Source organism: Hyperolius riggenbachi, chromosome 3, assembly GCF_040937935.1.
Source record: "Hyperolius riggenbachi isolate aHypRig1 chromosome 3, aHypRig1.pri, whole genome shotgun sequence".
In the NCBI taxonomy this organism is placed as follows: Eukaryota; Metazoa; Chordata; class Amphibia; order Anura; family Hyperoliidae; genus Hyperolius; species Hyperolius riggenbachi.
This window is the reverse complement of record NC_090648.1, coordinates 177,864,438-177,890,941: the sequence shown is the minus strand read 5'-3', so window position 1 is coordinate 177,890,941 and position 26,504 is coordinate 177,864,438. Positions and strand designations below refer to the sequence as shown.

General features: G+C 41.7%; 1 protein-coding gene across 5 annotated transcripts in view; it reads left to right on the top strand.

The window, feature by feature from the left end:
* The window catches only part of ADAMTSL3 (ADAMTS like 3), a 697,881-nt gene that overhangs the window by 500,991 nt on the left and 170,386 nt on the right, over positions 1 to 26,504 (top strand). For 3 of the 5 annotated variants that reach the window (XM_068275326.1, XM_068275328.1, XM_068275327.1), the window contains 3 exons: positions 4,281 to 4,428; positions 4,533 to 4,617; positions 25,113 to 25,402. In XM_068275326.1, coding sequence (XP_068131427.1) covers positions 4,281 to 4,428; positions 4,533 to 4,617; positions 25,113 to 25,402 — 523 coding nt within the window. Of the gene's footprint in view, positions 1 to 4,280; positions 4,429 to 4,510; positions 4,622 to 25,112; positions 25,403 to 26,504 lie in introns of those variants that run through there. The other 2 variants (XR_011030288.1, XM_068275329.1) reach the window with 2 other exon arrangements.

Genomic DNA, 26,504 nt, shown 5'->3' with positions numbered 1-26,504 from the left:
ACATTTAGCCTGCGAGCCGCCATCGGCGGCCTGCAGGCTATTCACGGAGCCCCCCGCCGTGAATTGACAGGAAGCAGCCGCTCGCGCGAGCGGCTGCTTCCTGATTAATCAGCCTGCAGCTGGCGACGCAATACTGCGTCGCTGGTCCTGCAGCTGCCACTTTGCCGACGCACGGTATAAACGTGCGGTCGGCAAGTGGTTAATGGGCGCCGAACAGGCTGTCCCCTGTCACATGGCGGCGATCCCCGGCCAGTGACAGGCTGTCCCCTGTCACATGGCGGCGATCCCCGGCCGCTGATTGGCCGGGGATCGCCGATCTGCCTTACGGCGCTGCTGCGCAGCAGCGCAGCAGCGCCGTACAATGTAAACAAAGCGGATTATTTCCGCTTGTGTTTACATTTAGCCTGCGAGCCGCCATCGGCGGCCCGCAGGCTATTCAACGAGCCCCCCGCCGTGAATTGACAGGAAGCAGCCGCTCGCGCGAGCGGCTGCTTCCTGATTAATCAGCCTGCAGCTGGCGACGCAATACTGCGTCGCTGGTCCTGCAGCTGCCACTTTGCCGACGCACGGTATAAACGTGTGGTCGGCAAGTGGTTAATGGGCGCCGAACAGGGAAAAAAAGGCGCCGGAGATTATTAACGTTTTACAAACGGCGCCCAGAGATTTTTAAGGTTTTATAACTGTGCTTGTGATGATTTAACTTTACAAAATGAGCCCGTGACGAATAACGTTTATAAAGATACTAAATCACTATTTCTAAAACATTTCTAAAACATTATTATCCACCCAACAAAATTATTTACATTTTTTTATTTACATTTTTTATTTATTAATGTTTGTAAAACATTATTATCCATAGGGGGTCTTAGGTTTAGGCACCACCAGGGGGGTCTTAGGTTTAGGCACCACCAGGGGGGTCTTAGGTTTAGGCACCAACAGGGGGGTCTTAGGTTTAGGCACCAACAGGGGGTTCTTAGGTTTAGGCACCACCAGGGGGGTCTTAGGTTTAGGCACCAACAGGGGGGTCTTAGGTTTAGGCACCACCAGGGGGGTCTTAGGTTTAGGCACCAACAGGGGGGTCTTAGGTTTAGGCACCACCAGGGGGGTCTTAGGTTTAGGCACCAACAGGGGGGTCTTAGGTTTAGGCACTAACAGGGGGGTCTTAGGTTTAGGCACCACCAGGGGGGTCTTAGGTTTAGGCACCACCAGGGGTCTAGGCGTTAGGGATAGGTACAGGGAGGGTTTTTAACAAACGTAAATATAAGTTTCAGTTTAGAAACAGGGAAGATTAATGTTTTAAGAATTGCCGATCTCAAACACATTATTTAATGATTTATAAATTCTTAAAACACTATTTTTAAACGAAATTCTACACAATATTTTTATAAACGATAATACTGCTTATCGTTTACACCACGCGCCCTTTTTTCCCGACGCCCTTTTTTGATGTACGCGTAGGCACCACCAGGGGGGTCTTAGGTTTAGGCACCACCAGGGGGGTCTTAGGTTTAGGCACCACCAGGGGGGTCTTAGGTTTAGGCACCACCAGGGGGGTCTTAGGGTTAGGCACCATCAGGGGGGTCTTAGGTTTAGGCACCACCAGGGGGTCTTAGGTTTAGGCACCACCAGGGGGGTCTTAGGGTTAGGCACCACCTGGGGGGGGTCTTAGGGTTAGGCACCACCTGGGGGGTCTTAGGGTTAGGCACCACCTGGGGGGTCTTAGGTTTAGGCACCACCAGGGGGGTCTAGGGGTTAGGGGTAGGTACAGGGAGGGTTATGTATGAGAGTAGGGTTAGGTATAGCTTTAGTAAAATTCTTATTAATCTTTTATAAAACGTTATTATACATTTCACTTTTTAAACAGGGAAGATTAACGTTTTTACAATTGCCGATTTCATACACATTATTTAATGATTTATAACTTTATAAAACATTATTTTTAAACGAAATATAGCGCAATCTTTTTTTAAACGTTATTCATGCTTATCGTTTAAAACCCTGCACCCTTTTTTCCCGACGCCCTTTTTTAATGTACGCTCTTTGCAGTGCTAACAAATGCCTCTTCAAAACCCAGTAATCACAGTGAATGGAATAATATTCAGTTTCTGTATGTTCTGTATAGTGATATATATATTATTGTTACAAAGTACATACTTTTCTGTTTGTATTGCACCTTTAAGTTTCAATTAGTATTATACTCAAATTTCATCTGTGGCTTAAAGGATACCACAACTGACATGTGGCATAATGAGATAGACATGGGTATGTACAGTGCCTAGCACACAAATAACTATGCTGTGTTCCTTTTTTTCTTTCTCTGCCTGAAAGAGGTAAATATCAGGTATGTAAGTGGCTGACTCAGTCCTGACTCAGACAGGAAGTGACTACAGTGTGACCTTCACTGATAAGAAATTCCAACTATAAAACACTTTCCTAGAAGAAAATGGCTTCTGAGAGCAAGAAAGAGATAAAAAAGGGGGAAATTCTTATCAGTGAGGGTCACACTGTAGTCACTTCCTGTCTGAGTCAGGACTGAGTCAACCACTTACATACCTGATATTTACCTCTTTCAGGCAGAGAAAGAAAAAAAGGAACACAGCATAGTTATTTGTGTGCTAGGCACTGTACATACCCATGTCTATCTCATTATGCCACATGTCAGTTGTGGTATCCTTTAAGCATTAAACAGCGTAAAACCATAAACTTCTAAAACCATCTTTCTTTGGAAGTGCTTTGCTTTGAAAGTGTAATAAACTGTGTAAACAAAGTAAAAAAAATCCTGCTATATTCAGAGGGGAAGAAACTTTATCTCCTTTTTGTAAAGAGAAAAAAATGCTAGCCGAATCATGTAGCGTCAATAACCACTGTTCCCCGCCAATCCTGCGTCCCACAATCACTGACTTGTGGTGGAAAAAAACAAACAAACATGGCCATGACCCCTAGGTTCATGACATTGCACCTCTGGCTCTGTGTGTCTCAACACAGAGCACAGAGCAGGGAGGCAGGGGAGCGGTGTGAAAGAGGCAGGGGAGAGGCAGAGCTGGGGAAGAGGCATTCCTAACATCCGAGTGGGTACTTTGCAGGAGTGCCTCTCCAGCATGGGACTCCCCTTCCCCTTGAGATTGCCGAAAAGCAGCTTGTTGCCAATTTTGGCAGGTTGACAGGGATGGCAGACAGGGATGGTAGAGAATGGCGCCTAGGGGACGCAGAGGCATGGTGTAGAGCAGTGGTCCTCAAACTAAGGCCTGCGGGCCGAATGTGGTCCCATGAGGCTTTTTTACTGGCCCCCCACACACAAAATGTATTACTCATAGATGCGGTCAGTTACATCTTTAAATATTGTTGGTCCACATATAGAATAGCAGTGCTGACACCACCCATCCACATGGAAGCCAGAAAACAGTAATTCACTGGTTTCCAATCAAATTCCACATCAGGTGGGACACTGCTGTCCAATTGGACTGCAGGTTGTCACCTGGGTATGATTCACTGTCGGGCCCTCAAATACTTCTACATCATTTTATGTATACTCCGGCCCCCAGCAGTCTGAAGTTTGTTGACCCGGCCCTCGACCCAAAATGTTTGGGGATCCTTGGTGTAGAGCATGGAAAATGCCTCTCTGTCACATCTGAACCCCCCCCCCCCCCCACCCACCCGTAATGTCTTGGGTACACTTTCATTAGGAGTCAATATGTTAATTTGTCTTGCAGTCCTGCAATGATATCTATTAGGTGTAAATATGCATTGAAATAACATCAGACCAGTCTTATAGTGTTTCATATTAATTTTTACTCTGTTTAATCATTAGAGCAAAAATTTAATTTCAAGTGTCACCCCACTTTAAAGCACATGTATACTCTAGTATAAAATAGATTTTTTTTTTTAATCTATACATTATTTAGGCAGTGTTTGCTTTTGCGCATTGTAAAATCTTTCATCACCCTGATTTACATTCTGAAATTTATCATAGGTACCAACATTTTTAGTCCTGACAGGGGATCTCTGCCGAATGTTTGGTTACTAAAGGTTCTAAAGCTAGTACAAAATATACCTTGTCTCTCAGAATGTGTGGGGGGAGGGGGGAATTCCACATAGCTAATCAGCCTAGGCTAAACATCTTTGGGAGGGCAGGGCTGCATTCATTATACAGCACTATAAAGCTCTTATCTGCTGCTAAAACCAGAAAAATGACCGTAAACTTATCAAATAGTCACTACAGTGCCTCTTTAACCATCACATTAATAAAGCAGGCAATGATGTGTGTTTCTATATTTATGCAGTGCACGGTGACGTGTGGACGAGGCTTGCGCTACAGAGTGGTGTTGTGTAATGACCATCGTGGGCAACACACAGGGGGCTGCAACCCTCAGCTAAAGCCACATATAAAGGAGGAATGTATTGTACCGGTACCATGTTACAAGCCCAGAGGTAGCAAAAGAGCTTGCTTTCATTTCTAACTTATTGAAGTTCATAGATTTTATAAAGACGCCTTTATTGGTGTACAATGAAGATTTTTGTCATTTGTCTGCTAGAAAAGTTCCCCGTGGAAGCTAAACATCCGTGGCTGAAACAAGCGCAGGAACTAGAGGAGACGAGAACAGCATCAGACCAGCCAACGTAAGTAGAATTTCTGTTTATCCCAGTAATCTCAGCAGGATTAGAACATTCTGTAGACACTTTGCTTCTTCATACTATAACAATGTAGAGTTTGTTAGCTTCAGCACAGAACTCTAAGGGCCTGTTTCCACTGATGCAGTGCGAATTAGTTGCGGAAAACGCAAAATGAATTTGCGCGCGTATGCGAATTTTACCGCAAATTCGCGGGCGTTTTTGCATATGTTAGTAAGTATGCAAATTTAACCATGTCAGTGCCTGTGTGCTTTTACATTGATTTTATGCGCAAAACGCCTGCAAATTCGCACAAAAATTTGCATACGAAAACGCATACAAATTTCCTATTAAATACATTGTATGCGAATCGCATAACAGTATGCGGTATGCAAATTCTGCGGGGTCTACCGTGCAGATTTTTTCTGCACAGAAAAACACTCAGAAATCCTGACAAGTGGAAACAGGCCCAGCCACTTGTATTGTCTGTGCGAATCTGCATGCAGGAAAAGCATGCAGATTGGCTCTAGTGGAAACGGGCCCTTAGGCTACGTTCACAGTGCTCAGTTACGTTGCGTCATAATGGAGCTTTCTTAATGGAGAATATATGGCACAGCAACGCTAAGTAAATGCGACCTTCACAGTGCATGTGGTGCAATACCCGTTAACAGGGTACGTAAAAATAATGCAGATCCTGCTCTACAAATATGTGCGTTGATGCACTCATTGTTTGTCTATGGTAACGCTTGCATGTTTGAATATTTGCATTGTGACACACTACGTTATAGGCATTGCACATCCACAAATCTGTTTTTAGAAAGGGTGGAGCTTTATACTCTTAAATGTGCAACACAAACGGCGCACATCTATGATGCAATTTTGATTCTTTTGTCTCTGTTACATCGCATATCACCTCAACCACATTACTTGCTACTTTGCGTTGCATTTTATCTGTGTTGTGCAGCCAGAGCCGGGACAAGGTCCTTCAGCACCCAAGGCTGAGACACCAAAGTGCGCCCCTCCATCCCTCCCACCCCAGCCGTCACACACTGATTGTTATTAGACTAAGAGGCACCCCAGGTCCCTCAACAGCTTAATCTCTCATTATCTGGCTTTCAGTCACTGCCATGTCTCCCCTTTTCTTATTTCTCTCTGCTTCAAAACAGGGGAATGATAGCTGAGTGAGTTGTGCGCCCCCTCCGACACTGCGCCCTGAGGCTGGAGCCTCTCCCGCCTCTGCCTCGGCCCGGCCCTGTGTGTAGCAACACAACGTGCTTCTCCACTCAGTCAGACTCCAACTACTACTATATATTATATGTATATAATAGGTATGTTAGGAGGGTATATAATTGTGAATTTTTTTAATTTGCGGGTTTATAATTAGTGATGGACGCAAAACTGAAAAAATGCACCTTTATTTCCAAATAAAATATTGGCGCCATACATTGTACTAGGGAACTATTTTAAACGCTGCAATAACTGGGACAAATGGGCAAATAAAATGTGTGCTTTTATCCACAGTAGAACGTATTATTTTAACACTATAATGGCCGAAAACTGGGAAATAATGATTTTTTTCAATTTTGTTCTTATTATTCCAATTAAAATGTGTTTAGAATAAAATAATTCTTAGCATAATGTACCCCCCCCCCCTCCCAAAGAAAGCCTAATTGGCAGCAAAAAAAAGAAGATATAGATCAAGTTGTTGTGATTAGTTGTGATTAAGTTATTGGCGAAAGAATAGGAGGAGCGCTGACAGGTGAAAATTGCTCTGGTCCTAAAGGGATAAAAACTCTCAGTGGTCAAGTGGTTAAGGTACCTTGTCAGAAGTCCAGACACTGACCAATTCTTGAACCCCAGACTGTCATTACTATAGTCTTCTCAGAGAGAATAAGTTGTCTCCACACTAGCACAAACCAATCTCAGCAGTGCTAATTAACCATTATTATGGTGCGGAGCTGCTTTTATGCCCTATTGTGCCTTTTCCTTGCCACTACTGGTGGAATAGGAACCTGTGTGCAAATCTGGGGAGGACCTCAGCCAGGGCCTTCTGCTACCATCTCATATCATCATTACCTCCAACAACTTTTCACAGTGCTAACCATTAGTATACCATAGATACTCTTGTTCACTTTAATTTAGCCTGGTGCCTGTAAACATTTTTGCTGGAACATGTTTCTGTATGCAGTCCACTTATGTTACACTCTGTATCACTTATGTTACATTCTGTATAATAATAATAATAACTGCAGTAATTGTATAGCGCCTTTCTCTTGTCGGACTCAAAGCGCTTGTGAGGCAGCCACTAGAGCGCACTCAGTAGGCAGTAGCAGTGTTAAGGAGACTTGCCCAAGAAACTCCTTACTGAATAGGTGCTGGCTTACTGAACAGGCAGAGCTGAGATTTGAACCCATGTCTCCTGTGTCAGAGGCAGAGCCCTTATCCAGTACACTATCCAGCCACCAGCCACTATAGACAGAAACAGGAGAAAAGTAAATGGCGTATGGGCCCTGTTCTCCCAGAGTGATTTAGGGCAGAAGGCTGTGTGACCTCAAAGCCTAGGCTAAACAACACTGGGAGTGCAAAACAACATATCAATATAGAGTAATATAGATAGATAGATAGATAGATAGATAGATAGATAGATAGATAGATAGATAGATAGATAGATAGAGGATGTGTTTCTAATGCTAAAACCAAAATATTTAACATAAAATTGCGTATTTGATGCAAATTTATGAATATTGCAAGTTTTATGCAGACTTAAGACTTAAGACTTCATAACACTGATTGCATGTTGATTTATCTTTAAGAATGAGGGTACTTTATTATTAGATTGATTTTTGCAATATATGAATATTTCAAGTTAAAAGCAAATTAATGAAAATTTCAAGTTGTATGCAAACTTTTGTTTTTTCTTTAGTAGTACACCGATTGTTTGTTGATTTATCAACAGTTTTTGATTTCTTTGCGTGCATTTGCTCGCATAGTTTTGCGTGCGCTTACACTGAGCGTTGATTTCATTTACAGTCACTCTGAAGTTAATGACAGATTAATATGCTTTTGTGAAAACAAACATTGTCTGTTGCAATGGAGCTGCAATCCCTTTCTTGCAGGCTGCATATCATTGTCTGCCCTTTCCTGCTGTCAGCTTGTGATTGATTACCATTCACCTGTGTGGGAATCTGCATGTCTGCTCCCATTGGATGACCTCAGTATAAAGGATTGCTTCCTGCAGTGCTCCATGGGCTCTCATAGTCTCAGATTCAGTCTGTTACTCTGTCCGAGGCCCCCCGTTCTTAGATCTCATGTGGACTGCACTGACTCCTGCGAAGGGGTCAGTGAGTCCTTCCAGTTCAGCTCTTGTTATCAGTAATTGTTACTTTGCTAGTCTTGCATCATATATCGGTTCATCGCCAATATATACGCATACTAGCGCGTTTATTATTTTCCTTGTATTCGTGTTAAGTTAATACATCAGTGTCGCTGATATATACGTACTCGAACTGTTTATATCCTGTGTTCAGTCAGTCAGCTTCCAGCATGTTTCGGTAGGTTGCGCGTATCATGATCACCCGTGCTTAGTTAGCTCACTTCTGCTCCTATTACCTTGTGTGGATTGCGCTTACTTCTGCGTAGAAGTAGCAAATCCCTCCTAGTCCTGTTCCTGTTGCCTTGTGTGGATTGCGCTCACTTCTGCGTAGAAGTAGCGAATCCTTCTGAGTCCTGTTTCTTGTATTATACCAGTTCCTAGCTAGCGTTCCTTGCTTATGTTATATATCGGTTCATCGCCGATATATACATATGTTAGTCAGTCATTTGTAGCTTCATTGATAGCTGTAATTGTAATACGCTAGGAATATCGTTTCCATTGTATTTAAGTATTGTTTGTGGTTGCTCGGATCTACGCCTGCTCTGTGCGCCACATCTCCTACGGGAGTCAGTCCTCTCCTCCACTAAACTGGGGATATCCTGGTTCCTTGTGCTAGTGTGTGTACCTCCTTCACATCAGGATATACACCACATGCTGACTGTGGAGGATATACCACCAAGCGTAACAATACCCATGCCTGTACTACCTTATTTTTCGGGCCATAAGCTGCACTTTTTCTCCCCAAAATGTATGGAGAAAAAGTCTGTGGTCTGAATAATACAATTTGGCTCGGCCAGGTGTCTGCCCTTAGATGGCAAATTTGTCCTATACCTGTTGCTGCTGTCCGCTGAGCACAACTTCTCTTTCATGTTTCATGCAATTTTGCATGCATGCATGTTTTTGCATGCATTTTTGTGTGCCTGCATTTCTTACATTTTGTAATCCTGCATCTGGACATTATTGCCTGGCTCATCTACGCACTCGCTTGTCTTTCTCATAGTTGCGTTTTTTGCATGCATATATTTCTACCTGCATTTTTGTGCGCCTGCATCTATATGCTCAACGTTCTTCGTCATATTTGCACTTTTCTGCATGCACAAGTATTTTACATGCATCTGTTCTGCATGCATGCATGTTTTTTTGTGTGCATCCTTGTGAACCTGCATTTCTTGCATTTTACTCAGAATCTGGACATTTTTCCCATGTGTGTATAGTGGCTGGATAGTTTACTGGTTAAGGGCCCTGACACAGGCAACCTGAGTTTGAATCTTGTCTCTGCCTGTTTAGTAAGTCAGCACCTATTCAGTAGGAGACTCCCTAATGCTGTTACTGCCTATAGAGCATGTTCTACACATATACAGTATACTGTGTGTGTATATATATATATATATAATATATATCTATACTGTAATTGGATAGACAGATAGATAGATAGATAGATAGATAGATAGATACTGTAGATAGATAAAGTATAAATGTCTACTGTCTGCTAGCTATGCTCTCAGGCCATCATTTATCACTTTTGTGTAATGCTGGGTACACACGTTGAGATTTCCTGCTCGATCAGCGGGATCGATCGATTATTTCCGACATGTTCGATTGCGTTCGATTGATACAGCCGTCGATTTTACATGTTAAGTATGCAAACTCGACGGCTGTATCGATCAAAACGCAATTGAACATGTCGGAAATAATTGATCGATCCCAGCATTAAGAAGATGCATCTTTCAAGGTTGATTTATAAAACACTGTGAAGCTACTATTCATTGTAGCCGGCCAGTTTCTGCGTTTAGGAATGAGAGCCAACATCTGATTGGATCTTTCTGAGTGTTCTGTTTTTCCTTCTCCTCAAGTTTTACAAATGCACGGGGAAATGTCATCATTCTTTTTTTTTCATTATGGATTGGTTGTTTTGTACAACACACATCTGAGACATGGCAGGAAATGGTGGTGTGATGTAGCATACTCTGTCACTTCATGCAGAGATATATCAGTCTAGTTCTGGCCTCTTAATAGGAGTGAGAGCAGAAACTGAATAAGTACGGATGTACTCAAGCACAGACCTGAGCACTGCCAAACCAGCCTCGTGCTAGATAAATACCTTGGCCTTTGCGGTCTACCACGGCTAGTGTCCTACATTTATATTACCGTGCAGTATTCAAAGAGCTTTTTTTGACTCTACTGGCAGAATATAATATGAGTTGTTTGAAAAGCAGAGCCAAGGAAAATGTAAGCCTGACCTTTTTTTGTTTTTAGTTGAGGAATGTGATGACAGTTGAAACCCATCATAATTTTAAATGCTGCCCCCCTGGGGCTTCTCTGTTACAGGATAGACTTCAACAATGTTATGGATTATTATTTCTTAATAATTTTCTTTATGTGCGCCATGATTGAGCATTGTTCAAGTGTTTATGATACTTATGGAATTAATAGCTAATCAGAGCAGCTGGTTTTACAAATACTATATTGTTGATGCATACCGGTAATTATTATTATTATTAATTTATAAAGCACCAACATATTCCTTGGTGCTGTACAATGTAAGAAGACAAACAAGGGATACATAATGATACAGACAATGATGTACATCAGATATGAACACTGGTACAAAATACAGAACTGCTGATTACAATAGCAAATTTAACATGATGACTAAAATGTATAAATGTATAACAGAGTGCATGCAATTAAATGAATAACATTCCAAGACACAGAAGGGTGAGAGCCCTGCCCTTACTGAGCTTACAATCTAAAGGAATGGGGTGGAAACAAGAGGTGGGGGAAATATACAGTATATGTACAGGCAGTGCACAATTAGGATATTTAGTAAGGAGTAAATGTAGACGCGAGGTTGAAGGGTGCATGGCCTAAGCTAGAGAATATGCTTGTCGGAAAAGGTGGGGTTTGAGGGATCATTTAAAGTTTTCAAAGGTAGGAGAGTGGCAGATGTGTTGGGGAAGGGCATTCCAAAGGAGGGGTGAGGCACGTGAGAAGTCTTGTATACGTGAATGTGAGGAGGTTATTGTAGAAGAGGATAAAAGAAGCTCGTGTGCAGATCTGAGATTGCGGTTGGGTTGGTACCTGGAAACAAGTGAGGAGATGTACAGGGGAGTGCGACTGTGTAGAGCTTTGTAGGTTAGGGTTAGGAGTTTAAACTGGATCCTTTGGTTGATTGGTAGCCAGTGAAGAGCTTGACAGAGAGGAGCAGCAGAGGAAGAGGAGAGATGAATGAGTCGAGCAGCAGAGTTCAGTACAGATTGGAGCAGTGCTAGTCAGTTAGTTGGAAGTCCACCAAGCAATATATTGCAATAGCCTAAACGAGATATAATAAGAGCATGTACTAACATTGTGGTTGTGTCATGAGAGAGAAAAGATCGGATGCGTGATATGTTTTTCAGCTGGAGATGACAGGAGCTGGTTAGGGAGTTAATGTGAGGAATAAATGAGAGAGAAGAATCAAATATTACCCCTAAGCACGTGCTTTGGGAACTTAAGTTATAGGCGTGTTATTAACATTTATTGTAATCAGGCAAAGAGGTGGACAGAGATGGTGGAAAGACTATTTGTTCTGTTTTATTCATATTAAGTTTTAAGAAACGAGAGGACATGAAAGAGGAAATAGCGGACAGACAGTCGGGAACCCATGTGAGGAGGGAGTTAAGGTTTGGGGCCGAGAGGTACAGTTGTGTATCATCTGCATATAGGTGGTATTGAAAACCAAATAAGTTGATTAAGATACCAAGACCGTGCATGTAGATGTAAAAGAGGAGTGGACTGAGGACAGAGCCTTGAGGTACCCCTACAGACAGAGGGTGTGAAGAGGAGGCCTGATCTGAATAAGAAACAGTGAAAGGCCTTCCAGAGAGGTAGGAAGATATCCAAGAGAGAGCGAGATCCTTTATTCCTATAGATAAAAGGATCTGTAGGAGTAAAGTGTGGTCGATAGTGTCAAATGCTCTGTATAATCTATACTGTATTGCTGATCTGAGCTGGATCTTCAACAAGGCAAACCTAGGCAGTTGCCTAGGGTTTGGAGAGAGTCTAAGGGGCCTAGTGGATGCTAGCCCTCACCAAATCTATCTAAAAATGCCAGGTGACTATCAGTGCTGGGCAAAAAGTGTGATCTTGCTTAGGGCCCCATTTTGTTTTAATCCATTCTGCTGTAGGTATTCTAATTCTAGCTTGAAATCTCTGATGAAGAGATTATCTTTTCTCCTAAGTTTTCTCCTGTTTAAAATAATATATAATTGTATAAAGAATAGGTGTATGAACAGAATAGGAAAGTACTAACAATATTATTCTGAGTATTTTATTGCTTGCAGGTGGCTTAAAGGGCATTTTATTGATAGGATGTGAAAATATCACCTAGGAGATAACTTTGAGAAAAACTGAATTGGATCGGGCCCAATGTATCTCTCCTCATTCCTTATTAACTTATGATTTATCTCTTCTTATCTATTTAGCTCATTAATATCCCTCCTCTCATTTGTGTATCTCATGGATTAATCTCCTTGTAGTTAAGGTGAAAAATAATGTGCAAATTTGGACAGAGGCGCCAGGCAGGTTAAAATGATCTAAAAACAACTAAAAAGGAGGAGTACAGGTGGACTTACCTCCTGAAATGATGGACAATCGAGATTGTTCAAATCGCAAATAACAATTTATTTTGGCACTCCGCAACGCGTTTCGCAGGTATAACCCGCTTCATCAGGCAAGGAGTGCAAGCTAAAAATCAAGCATACAAACCATAAACAATATACAATAAACAAAACACGACCCTAAGAGCTTGCCATCATAATACAAAAAGCAAAAATGACATATTATGTCTGTCACAGAAGGGGCGATCTGCTGTGACAGGAGACGTGTAAACACCAAGGGCCTGATTTACCAAAGGACGATATGCCCCTTTGCATGTCTAATTGTTTGTTTGCTCCTCCAAACATCCGCGAGAGCTATCGCGGACGCCCGGACGCAATGCGCCGCCCCGGATGCGCAAAGCCCATAGAACCGTATTGGGCCCGCGCATCCAAGAAGACGCACCCCGCGCAAACGAAGCGCGCGCAAATGTATGCGCGCGCAAAAAACGCTTCGCGCGAATAAATCGCGCCAAGCATTAGCAAATCAGGCCCCATGTGTAATGAGGAATACGACCAAAGTAGTACAAGAATCTATCATGAAACAGCACATAAATAACTTTTCATTCAATTGTCAGCATAAGTTATATATATCAGCGTAAGTTATTATATAGTTACAATACCCGTGTGTCCATAGTGGTGTAATAACTATCTGCATAGCCGCAAAAGTATCATCCATAAAAGTGAAGTATAGCTCTTTGAATAAATAGGGAGTTCCATCTTACCTCAAAAAGGTCCAATAGTGGCAATGCGCCTCTGTAACTCGCGCTGCTGCTGTCTGCTGTTTATAAAGGTGTCTATGTGCCTAAATTAAAGGTAGGATGTCAGGTGAGTACAGCGTGACATCACATCCCCCACCCGGGGCTTATACCGGAAGTGATGCGGGGAAGCATGGGCGAGGTTGCGTCGGCCATGTTGATTGTGGGCAATTTTGCCAGTAGCTGTAAATATGTATAAAATGTGGCGTTTTTGCCACACTATGCATCTAAACAATATTTCCATGCCTATGCGACCATATAGTGGCACTGATAGCGTTACTGGCTATCATTAGATTGTGATCTCTATTTGTTGTTCCTGTATTCGTATAGTCTATGTAGTATATATATATATATAAATGCTGCCATCTAGTGGTCAGAATATGGAATGGCAGGTAAAAATAGTTCTACTCCTATACAAATGCATAAAACTGAATTAAATCCAATAACAGAGATAAAACAACAGTATTAATATGGTTAAGAAGAAGTAACATCAATAAAATATATATAAAAATATATATAAAAAAAAATATATATATATCTAATACAAACAATTATAAGAAATGTATAAAAAGTATATAAAAAAAAAAAAAAAAAAAAAAAAAAATATTTTTAGAGGCAGAACAAACAACATAAAAGAGAGGACTATCATAATAAAACATTGTTTGCTATTAGCAAGTGACTGTTTGGAGTAATAATAAATAATGAATCATTAAAATGCTTTTTCTAAAACCTCATTCAGACCATTGGGTATCAGGCACTTTAGAATTTGTATCCAATAAATTTCCTTTTGGCGCAGTATCTCGAAAGCATTTGTGTGGGATGGGGAAACTGATTCGATGAAAGTGATTTTAAATAAGAGAGGATTATTGTTGTGATGGTTACCAAAATGTCGAGAAACGCTGTGTAAATTGTAATTATTTATGATGTTTCTCTTGTGCTGGCCAATCCTGCTGCGAGCCTCCTGGGTCGTACGACCAACGTATTGAGGCCCACATGGGCATGAAATAAGATAAATAATAAAACGAGAGTTGCAATTGATATGTTGCGTGATAGGATATTCAATGTTTGTAGTGTGGGACTGAAAGGTCTTAGTGTTCACCACGAACTGGCAGGCTGTACATCTCGCTTTGTGGCAGGCATGTGATCCTGGTGGTAGGCGGGGGCCGGTGGATTGGGAGAATGTCCTCAGTTTGCTGGGAGCTAATAAGTTACGCAAATTAGGTGCACGTTTAAATGTGAGTGTTGGTTTGTTGGGTAATAATGGTTTTAGATAGGGATCTTGTGTTAATATGTCCCATCTAGACTGCAACGTGGTTCTAATAATATTGTGTTGTGAACTGAAGCGTGTGATAAACCTGGGAAATGGATCGTTAACGTTAGTAATATTGGAATTAGGGGCAGTCTGGGATGTAGTGGTGGGGGTGTGAATTGCTTTGTATTTGGCGTCTTTGATTAGTTTGTTTGGGTATTTTCGTTCGGAAAATTTTTTTGTCAATATTGTCGACTGTGTATGGTAGTCATTTATGTCAGTACAGTTCCGGTAAATCCTTTTATATTGGCTGTACGGGGTGTTGGTAGTCCAAGGTCGATGATGGTGACTGTTGAAATGAATGTAATTGTTGGCATCTACTTTTTTGAAATGGGTTTTGGTTTTTATATTGAGTAATTCGATGAACAATACCAGGTCCAGATATTCTATGGTGGTGGGATGATATTGGAAAGTGAAAAGTAGACCAGCCGGATTGTTGTTGAGGTATTGCACGAATAGAGGAATATTGTTGGGGTCGCCTTGCCATATGAAAATCAGATCATCAATATATCTACGGTAAAACTTAATGTTCTCTGTAAAGGGATGCTGGGAATGGAATTTTAAATGCTCTAGGTAACCCATGGTGAGGTTCGCAAAGGATGGAGCAAACGAACTCCCCATGGCTGTACCTGTACGTTGGTGGTAATATTTATCCTGAAAACTGAACGTGTTATGTTTAAGTATGAATTCTGCACAGTGAATAATGAAGTTAATCTGTGGATGAGGCATGAGCGGATTGTTGTTTAAGAAGAAAGATAAAGCTGTAAGTCCAAAGTCGTGTGGTATATTGGTGTAAAGCGAGGTGACATCGCAGGTTAACCAGTAATAATCAGATTTCCAATGGATATTTTTAATCAGTATTTAATCAGACACTACCCTTACCACCACGGCTTTTTTAGACCTCCCCTCCACACTCACACAGAGTACCCTAGTCCTTCCGTTACCCAGCCCCACCATAAACCGGGTCCTCCTCAAACCAAAACACAACATGAAGAGGCCCCTCCCAGACCTCGAAAAAGAGGCCGTCGGGGCAAAGGAAAAAAGAAAAAAAGAAACCTCGAACACGATACTACCACTACCAATCCTCAAATGAAAAGTATCTTTAATTTATCAGATTATGCATTAAATTCATATGAAACCCGACTTTTAAACAAAGGTTTATCTTTTTGTCCCACTAATTCATCCAAATTATCCGAACTTTATACCGACCTTAATACATACATACGTAAATTGACACTGAAGAGACACTTTGCCCTTAAAAAATACCAGAAATCCCTCAACGATTTGGACCCTAATTTTATCATTACTAGCAACGAAAATATACCCATCTGTTCTGTTAACCCCACTGAAGTAACTATGGAGAAGTATATTACTACACAACTTAAGGGCCGCTCAAGGTTTTACCCGACTGCATCAAAAGGTAATTTTATCCAGACATTTCATTCTCTAGTGCTCGAGGATCTACAGAAAATTGACCTCAATTCATTCCCGACTCAATCCAACCTTACTAACAAAGAACAGTCTGCACTCCATACCCTCAGACGTACTCATGATATAATCATCAGACCAGCGGACAAGGGAGGGGGGGTGGTCCTTCTGAACAAAGTAGACTACCTCGAAGAAGCTTCGCGTCTACTTGATGACCCCCTACATTACACCGTACTTGATCATGATCCCACTGAAGAGTATAACTCAAAATTAAAAACCTTTATCAATGAGCATTATCTTAAGGGGATTCTCACAAAAAACGAAAGGGCATTCATCATTAATCAACACCCAAAAACCCCCTTCTTTTACTATTTACCTAAAATACACAAGTCACTCATCAGACCACCGGGTAGACCAATCATATCGGGCATAGACTCCACCACCAGCAATTTATCTGTATTTGTGGATAAACACTTACAACCACATGTACAGTCCCTCCCATCTTTTTTAAAAGACTCCCAACACCTCATTCATCTGATTAAAAATATCCATTGGAAATCTGATTATTACTGGTTAACCTGCGATGTCACCTCGCTTTACACCAATATACCACACGACTTTGGACTTACAGCTTTATCTTTCTTCTTAAACAACAATCCGCTCATGCCTCATCCACAGATTAACTTCATTATTCACTGTGCAGAATTCATACTTAAACATAACACGTTCAGTTTTCAGGATAAATATTACCACCAACGTACAGGTACAGCCATGGGGAGTTCGTTTGCTCCATCCTTTGCGAACCTCACCATGGGTTACCTAGAGCATTTAAAATTCCATTCCCAGCATCCCTTTACAGAGAACATTAAGTTTTACCGTAGATATATTGATGATCTGATTTTCATATGGCAAGGCGACCCCAACAATATTCCTCTATTCGTGCAATACCTCAACAACAATCCGGCTGGTCTACTTTTCACTTTCCAATATCATCCCACCACCATAGAATATCTGGACCTGGTATTGTTCATCGAATTACTCAATATAAAAACCAAAACCCATTTCAAAAAAGTAGATGCCAACAATTACATTCATTTCAACAGTCACCATCATCGACCTTGGACTACCAACACCCCGTACAGCCAATATAAAAGGATTTACCGGAACTGTACTGACATAAATGACTACCATACACAGTCGACAATATTGACAAAAAAATTTTCCGAACGAAAATACCCAAACAAACTAATCAAAGACGCCAAATACAAAGCAATTCACACCCCCACCACTACATCCCAGACTGCCCCTAATTCCAATATTACTAACGTTAACGATCCATTTCCCAGGTTTATCACACGCTTCAGTTCACAACACAATATTATTAGAACCACGTTGCAGTCTAGATGGGACATATTAACACAAGATCCCTATCTAAAACCATTATTACCCAACAAACCAACACTCACATTTAAACGTGCACCTAATTTGCGTAACTTATTAGCTCCCAGCAAACTGAGGACATTCTCCCAATCCACCGGCCCCCGCCTACCACCAGGATCACATGCCTGCCACAAAGCGAGATGTACAGCCTGCCAGTTCGTGGTGAACACTAAGACCTTTCAGTCCCACACTACAAACATTGAATATCCTATCACGCAACATATCAATTGCAACTCTCGTTTTATTATTTATCTTATTTCATGCCCATGTGGGCCTCAATACGTTGGTCGTACGACCCAGGAGGCTCGCAGCAGGATTGGCCAGCACAAGAGAAACATCATAAATAATTACAATTTACACAGCGTTTCTCGACATTTTGGTAACCATCACAACAATAATCCTCTCTTATTTAAAATCACTTTCATCGAATCAGTTTCCCCATCCCACACAAATGCTTTCGAGATACTGCGCCAAAAGGAAATTTATTGGATACAAATTCTAAAGTGCCTGATACCCAATGGTCTGAATGAGGTTTTAGAAAAAGCATTTTAATGATTCATTATTTATTATTACTCCAAACAGTCACTTGCTAATAGCAAACAATGTTTTATTATGATAGTCCTCTCTTTTATGTTGTTTGTTCTGCCTCTAAAAATATTTTTTTTTTTTTTTTTTTTTTTTTTTTTTTATATACTTTTTATACATTTCTTATAATTGTTTGTATTAGATATATATATATTTTTTTTTTATATATATTTTTATATATATTTTATTGATGTTACTTCTTCTTAACCATATTAATACTGTTGTTTTATCTCTGTTATTGGATTTAATTCAGTTTTATGCATTTGTATAGGAGTAGAACTATTTTTACCTGCCATTCCATATTCTGACCACTAGATGGCAGCATTTATATATATATATATACTACATAGACTATACGAATACAGGAACAACAAATAGAGATCACAATCTAATGATAGCCAGTAACGCTATCAGTGCCACTATATGGTCGCATAGGCATGGAAATATTGTTTAGATGCATAGTGTGGCAAAAACGCCACATTTTATACATATTTACAGCTACTGGCAAAATTGCCCACAATCAACATGGCCGACGCAACCTCGCCCATGCTTCCCCGCATCACTTCCGGTATAAGCCCCGGGTGGGGGATGTGATGTCACGCTGTACTCACCTGACATCCTACCTTTAATTTAGGCACATAGACACCTTTATAAACAGCAGACAGCAGCAGCGCGAGTTACAGAGGCGCATTGCCACTATTGGACCTTTTTGAGGTAAGATGGAACTCCCTATTTATTCAAAGAGCTATACTTCACTTTTATGGATGATACTTTTGCGGCTATGCAGATAGTTATTACACCACTATGGACACACGGGTATTGTAACTATATAATAACTTACGCTGATATATATAACTTATGCTGACAATTGAATGAAAAGTTATTTATGTGCTGTTTCATGATAGATTCTTGTACTACTTTGGTCGTATTCCTCATTACACATGGGGCCTGATTTGCTAATGCTTGGCGCGATTTATTCGCGCGAAGCGTTTTTTGCGCGCGCATACATTTGCGCGCGCTTCGTTTGCGCGGGGTGCGTCTTCTTGGATGCGCGGGCCCAATACGGTTCTATGGGCTTTGCGCATCCGGGGCGGCGCATTGCGTCCGGGCGTCCGCGATAGCTCTCGCGGATGTTTGGAGGAGCAAACAAACAATTAGACATGCAAAGGGGCATATCGTCCTTTGGTAAATCAGGCCCTTGGTGTTTACACGTCTCCTGTCACAGCAGATCGCCCCTTCTGTGACAGACATAATATGTCATTTTTGCTTTTTGTATTATGATGGCAAGCTCTTAGGGTCGTGTTTTGTTTATTGTATATTGTTTATGGTTTGTATGCTTGATTTTTAGCTTGCACTCCTTGCCTGATGAAGCGGGTTATACCTGCGAAACGCGTTGCGGAGTGCCAAAATAAATTGTTATTTGCGATTTGAACAATCTCGATTGTCCATCATTTCAGGAGGTAAGTCCACCTGTACTCCTCCTTTTTAGTTGTTTTTAGATCATTTTAACCTGCCTGGCGCCTCTGTCCAAATTTGCACAGTATATAGTCCACCTTGGGTGGAGGGGACTGTCCCCTTCTTTCTATCTACAGAGAGCGACTTCTTAAACCTGAGTGGGGTCAGGTTCTAATGCTCCCCACCTGCATTTCAAGTGGTTGCCTATGTGGTAACCCGTGTTTGTGAGTATATCCACATCTGTTAATTATTTCGCCAACAATTGTTAGACTTACTGCACTATATTGGGCTCTCGGTTTTTCTTTTTGTTTCAAGTGCAAGGTGAAAAATAAGTAAGATGAGGTAATTCAAGAGAAAAACTTTGTGAATCATCCATGTGACTGTTTAACATGACCAACCATTAGAGATGGCCCGAACCGTTCCCGGTGAACTTCGGTGGTTTGCGTTCGCGGTGAACAACACATTTTTTCAAAAAAGTTTGTGTTCGCATTTTTCCCATAGACTTTAATGCCCGCCGACTTTAGCGGTTAATAGCAAAGTCCCCTTACATAGTAAAAACACCAAATTTGCAGGGTATGTAGAGGAGGGCAGTGACTACAAGAGGAAAACATTTTTCAAAAAGACCTTATAGTTTTTGAGAAAATCGATTTTAAAATTCTCCTTCTGACCATGGGAAAATTAAACGCCCGCCAACTTTAGCGGTTAATAGCAAAGCCCCTTTAAAAGCTAGAAACACCAAAGTTGCTGGGAATATTAAGAAGAACAGTGGGAACAAGAGGGGAAAAAAATACCTTATACTTTTTGAGAAAATCGATTTTAATGTTTCAAAGTAAAAGAGCCGATTCATTAAAAAAGAGCCGATTCATTAAAAAGGACCGGATCATTCATGAACCGTTAGTATAGCTTAGAAAGCGTCCTGTGCAGTTCGTATAGCTTCCGGCTCCCACTGTCTCTCCCCACCTGCCTTCACCTGACACCCTCACCTAGGCTGGCACCTGGTGCAGTGCATTGGGTGCCAGCCTAGGTGAGTGTGGCAGGTGGGGAGAGACAGTGGGAGCCGGCAGCTATGCGTCCCAAAGGACACATTCTCTGCTATGTGGGGGGCGGCGGAGATCTTCAATCAACTTAATTGAAGATCGCAAGATAAGAGGATACTGTATTCGTGGGATCATTTACCGAGGATATTGGCATGCAAATTTTTTTTAAAGGTACAGGTAAGTATTTCTGGTTGATTAAGAACATTAAAGTATTTTTTTCGTCGTTGTGTTTTTATTTCATTTAACCCTTTGTGGAAACGGGTACTTTGTACCCCTATACTCATTTCTCCTGGGAGGGGGGTGGGCATCTGGGGTCCCCTTCTTAAAGGGGACTCCCAGATGCACCATGAACCCCCCCCCCCAGCGAGTCGTCGCCCCCACCTCTTCCTGGGGCACCGGAGGTGGGGAAGAGCCCCTTGTCCATGGACTGGACAAGGGAAGGCTTGGCCGCCCCTCTCCCCCGGAGACCCCCATACCATGGACCATGCGGGCTGGTGTAGCTCAGGGTGCGAAGCCCCACATGGCCAGGGCTCCGCATTCTGGTTATCCCAGCCTGCATGGGGGACAAGAGGTTACAGAGAGCTCAATACGGGGGACCCCACCTCATTTTTTTTTCAGATTTTCCACACTCAGCACATAATAATAATTTAATTTTTTTTAATATTGTTTCCTGCTATCTTTTTAACATATCCTGAAAATTTGGTGTTGCTAGGATGCAAGGGGCCTTTGCTATTAACTGTTAAAGTCGGCGGGTGATAACTAACCAGAGTTATAGGGGTGCAAAAGTGCTGAATTTTGCCATTGGCTTTCATTGGGCCCCCTATTTCACTTTCAAAAATCTCAAATCTTTTCAAAGGACGATGGCTCAGCAGTGGCAAATTTTCTAGCATTGTAGGGACTTTTAGGAGGCTCAGGACTGGTGAGTTTGGGGCCCCTAGGCCAAAGAGGTCATAGCCTAGGGTCACAAAAGCTTGTTTTTTTGGCAATGATGGCGGTGAATCTCCACCATGTCCGTTAGCAAAGTCTGAAGCTCACGACATGTCGCATGCTGGTAGAAGGCATATTGTTGTACTTGCACTCCAATGTTAGGTTCCCTACATCTCTGCAAACCAGAGTTATGGGGGTGCAAAAGTGCTACAATCTCCCATAGGCTTTCATTGGGGTACAAAAGCACAGGTTTCTGCTGAAGGGTAAGGTAAGGGCCCGAAACTCACCAGCCCCGAGCCCCCTTAAACTCTGTGCACAGCCTGAAAATTTGGGGCCGCTCAGCCGTACCGTTTGGCAGAAACCTGCGCTTTTGTACCCTTAAAACCTAGGCCCCAGTGAAAGCCTATGGGAGATTTTAGCACTTTTGCACCCCCATAACTCTGGTTTGCCTTCCCCTCTCCCCCGAGCCCTTGTCCAATCCATGGACAAGGTGCTCTTCCCCATCTCCGGTGCCCCAGAAGGAGGTGGGGACGACGACTCCCTCGGGGGGGGGGGGGTTCATGGTGGCATCTGGGAGTCCCCTTTAAGAAGGGGACCCCAGATGCCCACCCCCCTCCCAGGAGAAATGAGTATAGGGGTACAAAGTACCCCTTACCCATTTCCACAAAGGGTTAAATTAAATAAAAACACGACGACAAAAAAAATCCTTTAATGTTCTTAATTATATTCACAACTAAGTACCTTTTGGAGGAACCAATAGAATAAAACGTAACTTTTACTTATTTATTAGATAAAAAAGGAAATTGGCGCAGACATTACTAATAGTGAACATGTGAAACAATTGGGTTGGCGGACAAAGGTTAGTTGTCACACGGACAGGCCTGCCAAGATCCCAATAAGAAATTATTAAACCCCTACACCCAGAAACCCTACATGTTTCGTTTCATTAATAGAAACTTCGTCAGGAGTGAGCAGTAATAAAGTGTTAGAGTGCCAAACAAAGTGCTAAAATAATAAAGACATATTAACAATCACATGATACACATATTAGAGTAGTAGCTAGTATGGCCCCCAGTTGGCAGCCAAAACTGGGGGCCATACTAGCTACTACTCTAATATGTGTATCATGTGATTGTTAATATGTCTTATTTTAGCACTTTGTTTGGCACAATTCTTATTGGGATCTTGGCAGGCCTGTCCGTGTGACAACTAACCTTTGTCCGCCAACCCAATTGTTTCACATGTTCACTATTAGTAATGTCTGCGCCAATTTCCTTTTTTATCTAATAAATAAGTAAAAGTTACGTTTTATTCTATTGGTTCCTCCAAAAGGTACTTAGTTGTGAATATATTGAATTCAGGTGTGTTTAAATGTTCTTAATTAACCAGAAATACTTGTACCTTTAAAATAAATTCCCACGCCAATATCCTACGAATACCGTATTCTCTTATCCTGCGATCTTCAGTTAAGTTGATTGAATATCTCCGCCGCCCCCCACATAGCAGAGAATGCGTCCTTTGGGACGCATAGCTGCCAGCTCCCGCTGTCTCTCCCCACCTGCCTTCACCTGTCACCCTCGCCTAGGCTGGCACCTGGTGCACCCAAGGGTGCACCGGGTGCCAGCCTAGGAGGGGTTGACAGGTGAAGGCAGGTGGGGAGAGACAGTGGGAGCCGGCATCTATACGTCCTGCTCATTACGCATTCTAAGCTATAGTAACGGTTCATGAATGATCCGGTTCTTTTTAATGAATCGGCTCTTTTTTAATGAATCGGCTCTTTTTTCTTTGAAACTTTAAAATCGATGATCAATCAAAAATTATACTTTTTTTCCCTGTTGTTCCCACTGTTCTTCTTAACATCCCCAGCAATTTTGGTGTTTCTAACTTTTAAAGCGGCTTTGCTATTAACCGCTAAAGTTGCGGGGGTTAATTTTCCCACAGTCAGAAGGAGAATTTACATTGAAACTTTAAAATCGATTTTTTTTCAAAAACTATGTTTTTTTTAAAAAAAATTCCTCTTGTTCCCACTGTTCTTCTTAATATTCCCAGCAATTTTGGTGTTTCTAGCTTTTAAAGGGGCTTTGCTATTAACCGCTAAAGTCAGCAGGCGTTTAATTTTCCCATGGTCAGAAGGAGAATTTTAAAATGGATTTTCTCAAAAACTATAAGGTCTTTTTGATTTTTTTTTTCCCTCTTGTAGTCACTGACAAAACTCAGGTGTTAGACCCCTTGAAACATATTTTCCATCACTTTTCTGGCCAGCATAAATGTTTCTAGTTTTCAAAGTTCACCTCCAAAGTTCACCTCCCCATCTATTGTGGTTCGCAAAAGTTTGTGCGAACCGAACTTTTGCGGAAGTTCGTGTTCGAGGTTCGCAAACCGAAAAATCGGAGGTTCGAGCCATCTCTACCAACTATTCAATAATATAATTATAGCATTGAAGCTATTCAAATATATCATATCATTTAATACAGGTTTTCTTTTTATTGGTGCTGAATGGTTGAGACACAGCAAATGCGTTGTTAAAGAACTACTATGACGAAAAACTAGTAAAGGGGCACTATAGTGAAATTAATAACATTTTAGAAATGTATTAAAAGTTACAGTAGATCATTTCCAATCTCTTATAAATACAAATTTGTATATAAATGCATATTTTCTTTTATTCACTGTAAAATAGGAATAGTAAATTCTTCCACAGGGGAGGATAAAGCATCTGTTTATGTGTAACATGAGGAGATGGACTAGTCCAAAACCTTTCTGTAAAAACTTCATTATATTGTAATATCTACTGTAAGTGACAGCCACAAAGGGGAAAAAATTACAGAGCATTTACTTAGGGACTAATGTATTTTAAAGTTTACAGTGTTTACAGGTTACAGGTAGCTGAATAGCAGGAAGAGAAACGCTGAAACTGCTGATGAACACAGCTATGTTGGCTCTAAATGTCAAGCTGTCCATACACATAAAGATTTCTTCCCAATTTTCCAAAACAATCCATTCTTTTCTGAAATGAATAGATTCAGAAGGAACCGAACTCTACTCCACAACACTTCGATTTTTAATAGACTCCAGCAGGGAATCGCAGCTTTGCACTGTCCAATGCAGTGCAACTCTATGGGCTGTTCCTGCCCCATCCTTAATCGACCTAGATTTTCCGTCCTGTCCGATCCATAATTTCGATCAATTTTCACCAAAATAATTAAATTGATCACACATTTAAAGGCATTGATTACCATCCAAGTAATCAAATCTGCAGGAATTTGAATGGGAAAATCGATGTGTGTATGGGCATATTTAGATAAGTAGATAGACAAAAGGACAGATATAAAGAGAGACAGACATGTAGCTCACTAGATATGGCTGGACTGTACATATAGGCAAATATAAATCAGTGCATCATTCATATTAGGTATGTGTTTGGTAAAGAATAGTAAAGTCTTTTGATCTTGCTGTCTGCTACACTCTTGCTTAATAGAAGTTAAGTTTCTGTGCCTGGTTGATCTGAGGTCAGAAGGGTGATGTGTAGATTCTACAGTGTGAGTTTTGTCCACACAGATTCATCCCTGAAGCCTGGTCGCCCTGTAGCGTCACATGTGGTCGGGGCATACAGCGGAGGGAAGTCAAGTGCCGAATTCTGTTGACATTTACCCAGACTGAACTAGAATTGCCAGAAGAAGAATGTGAAGATGAAAAACCAATACTGGAAAGGCCTTGCTACATGCCAGCATGCTATGGGGATACTGCTGTCCAGGCCTCAGAACTTCCACTAGAAGAGGAGGATTCCGCTGACATGTATGACTGGGAGTATATCGGATTTACACCTTGCTCCAGCAGCTGCTCGGGAGGTACACAACACATTACTTATTTCTATCACTGAATGTCTTTTTGTTTGATAAACCAAAGCATGTTTGAGATTGGAAGGTGCCAGGGGCCTGTACATCCAGGCAGGCCCGGATTTACCTCACAGGAGCCTATAGGCACAGATATCCTGGCACCTAAGCCTTCCATAAACCTACAAACCCCCACCAAACTGCATGACAAGTGTGCTGGCTGGCCCAGATGTCACTTCTCCCTTACTTCCCTTGCCCGTCATAGGTAGCTACAGGTGCTCCTTAGTATTAGGTAGCCAGAAGTACCCTCAGTATTAAGTAGCTAGAGGTGCCCCAACTGAAGGGAGATCTCATCAGTGGAATGCCGAGAGCAGGGTGAGTCACCTCTTATTTACACTCTCATCAGGACTCTGCATAGGAAAGGAAGGAGGGAGGCACTCAGGAAGAGGAGTGAGCCACCTTTCAATCATCAGGCGCCTGTAGGCACGTGACTACACTGCCTTATGGTAAATCCGGCCCTGCATCCAGATCATAGAAGGATATTGGCCTCTGTACATTTTCAGTTTTTATTCAAAACATTGTTCATTTACTATGTTCTCTGGACAACATGTACATTTATACCGAGGTGGTTAATGGCTTATTCTTAGGCTCAGGAAAACACTTTTACCTAAAATGGACACTGTCCGCTTCACACCATGCACGCTAATTTAAAGCCAACATGCAGCGAGTTAGAATAACGCGATCTGTTACAATGCAGAGATGTGAACAGGCCCATAGAATGGTATGGGCAGTAGCTTGACACGTAGAATTATCTAATGCAATGTGAATGCCCCCTAACTAACTCCTTTCTTATGCCTAACCCTAAAGCCTTGTACACACATTATACCCTCAGCCAAGAATCTAGCGTATGTACAGGGCCGGATTTACAGCTCAGGAGCCTGTAGGCACAGAAGTTCTGGTGCCCTAAACTCCGCCTCTCAGCAATGGCCACACCCCAAATTTATGCAGCTTGAAAAATGGACCAAGTCCCACCCAGGTTTAAATTGACTGGTCCCTTTTCAAACTGCATAAATTTACATAATCATGCATAAACTCTGAACTATTTGCATCTCATTGA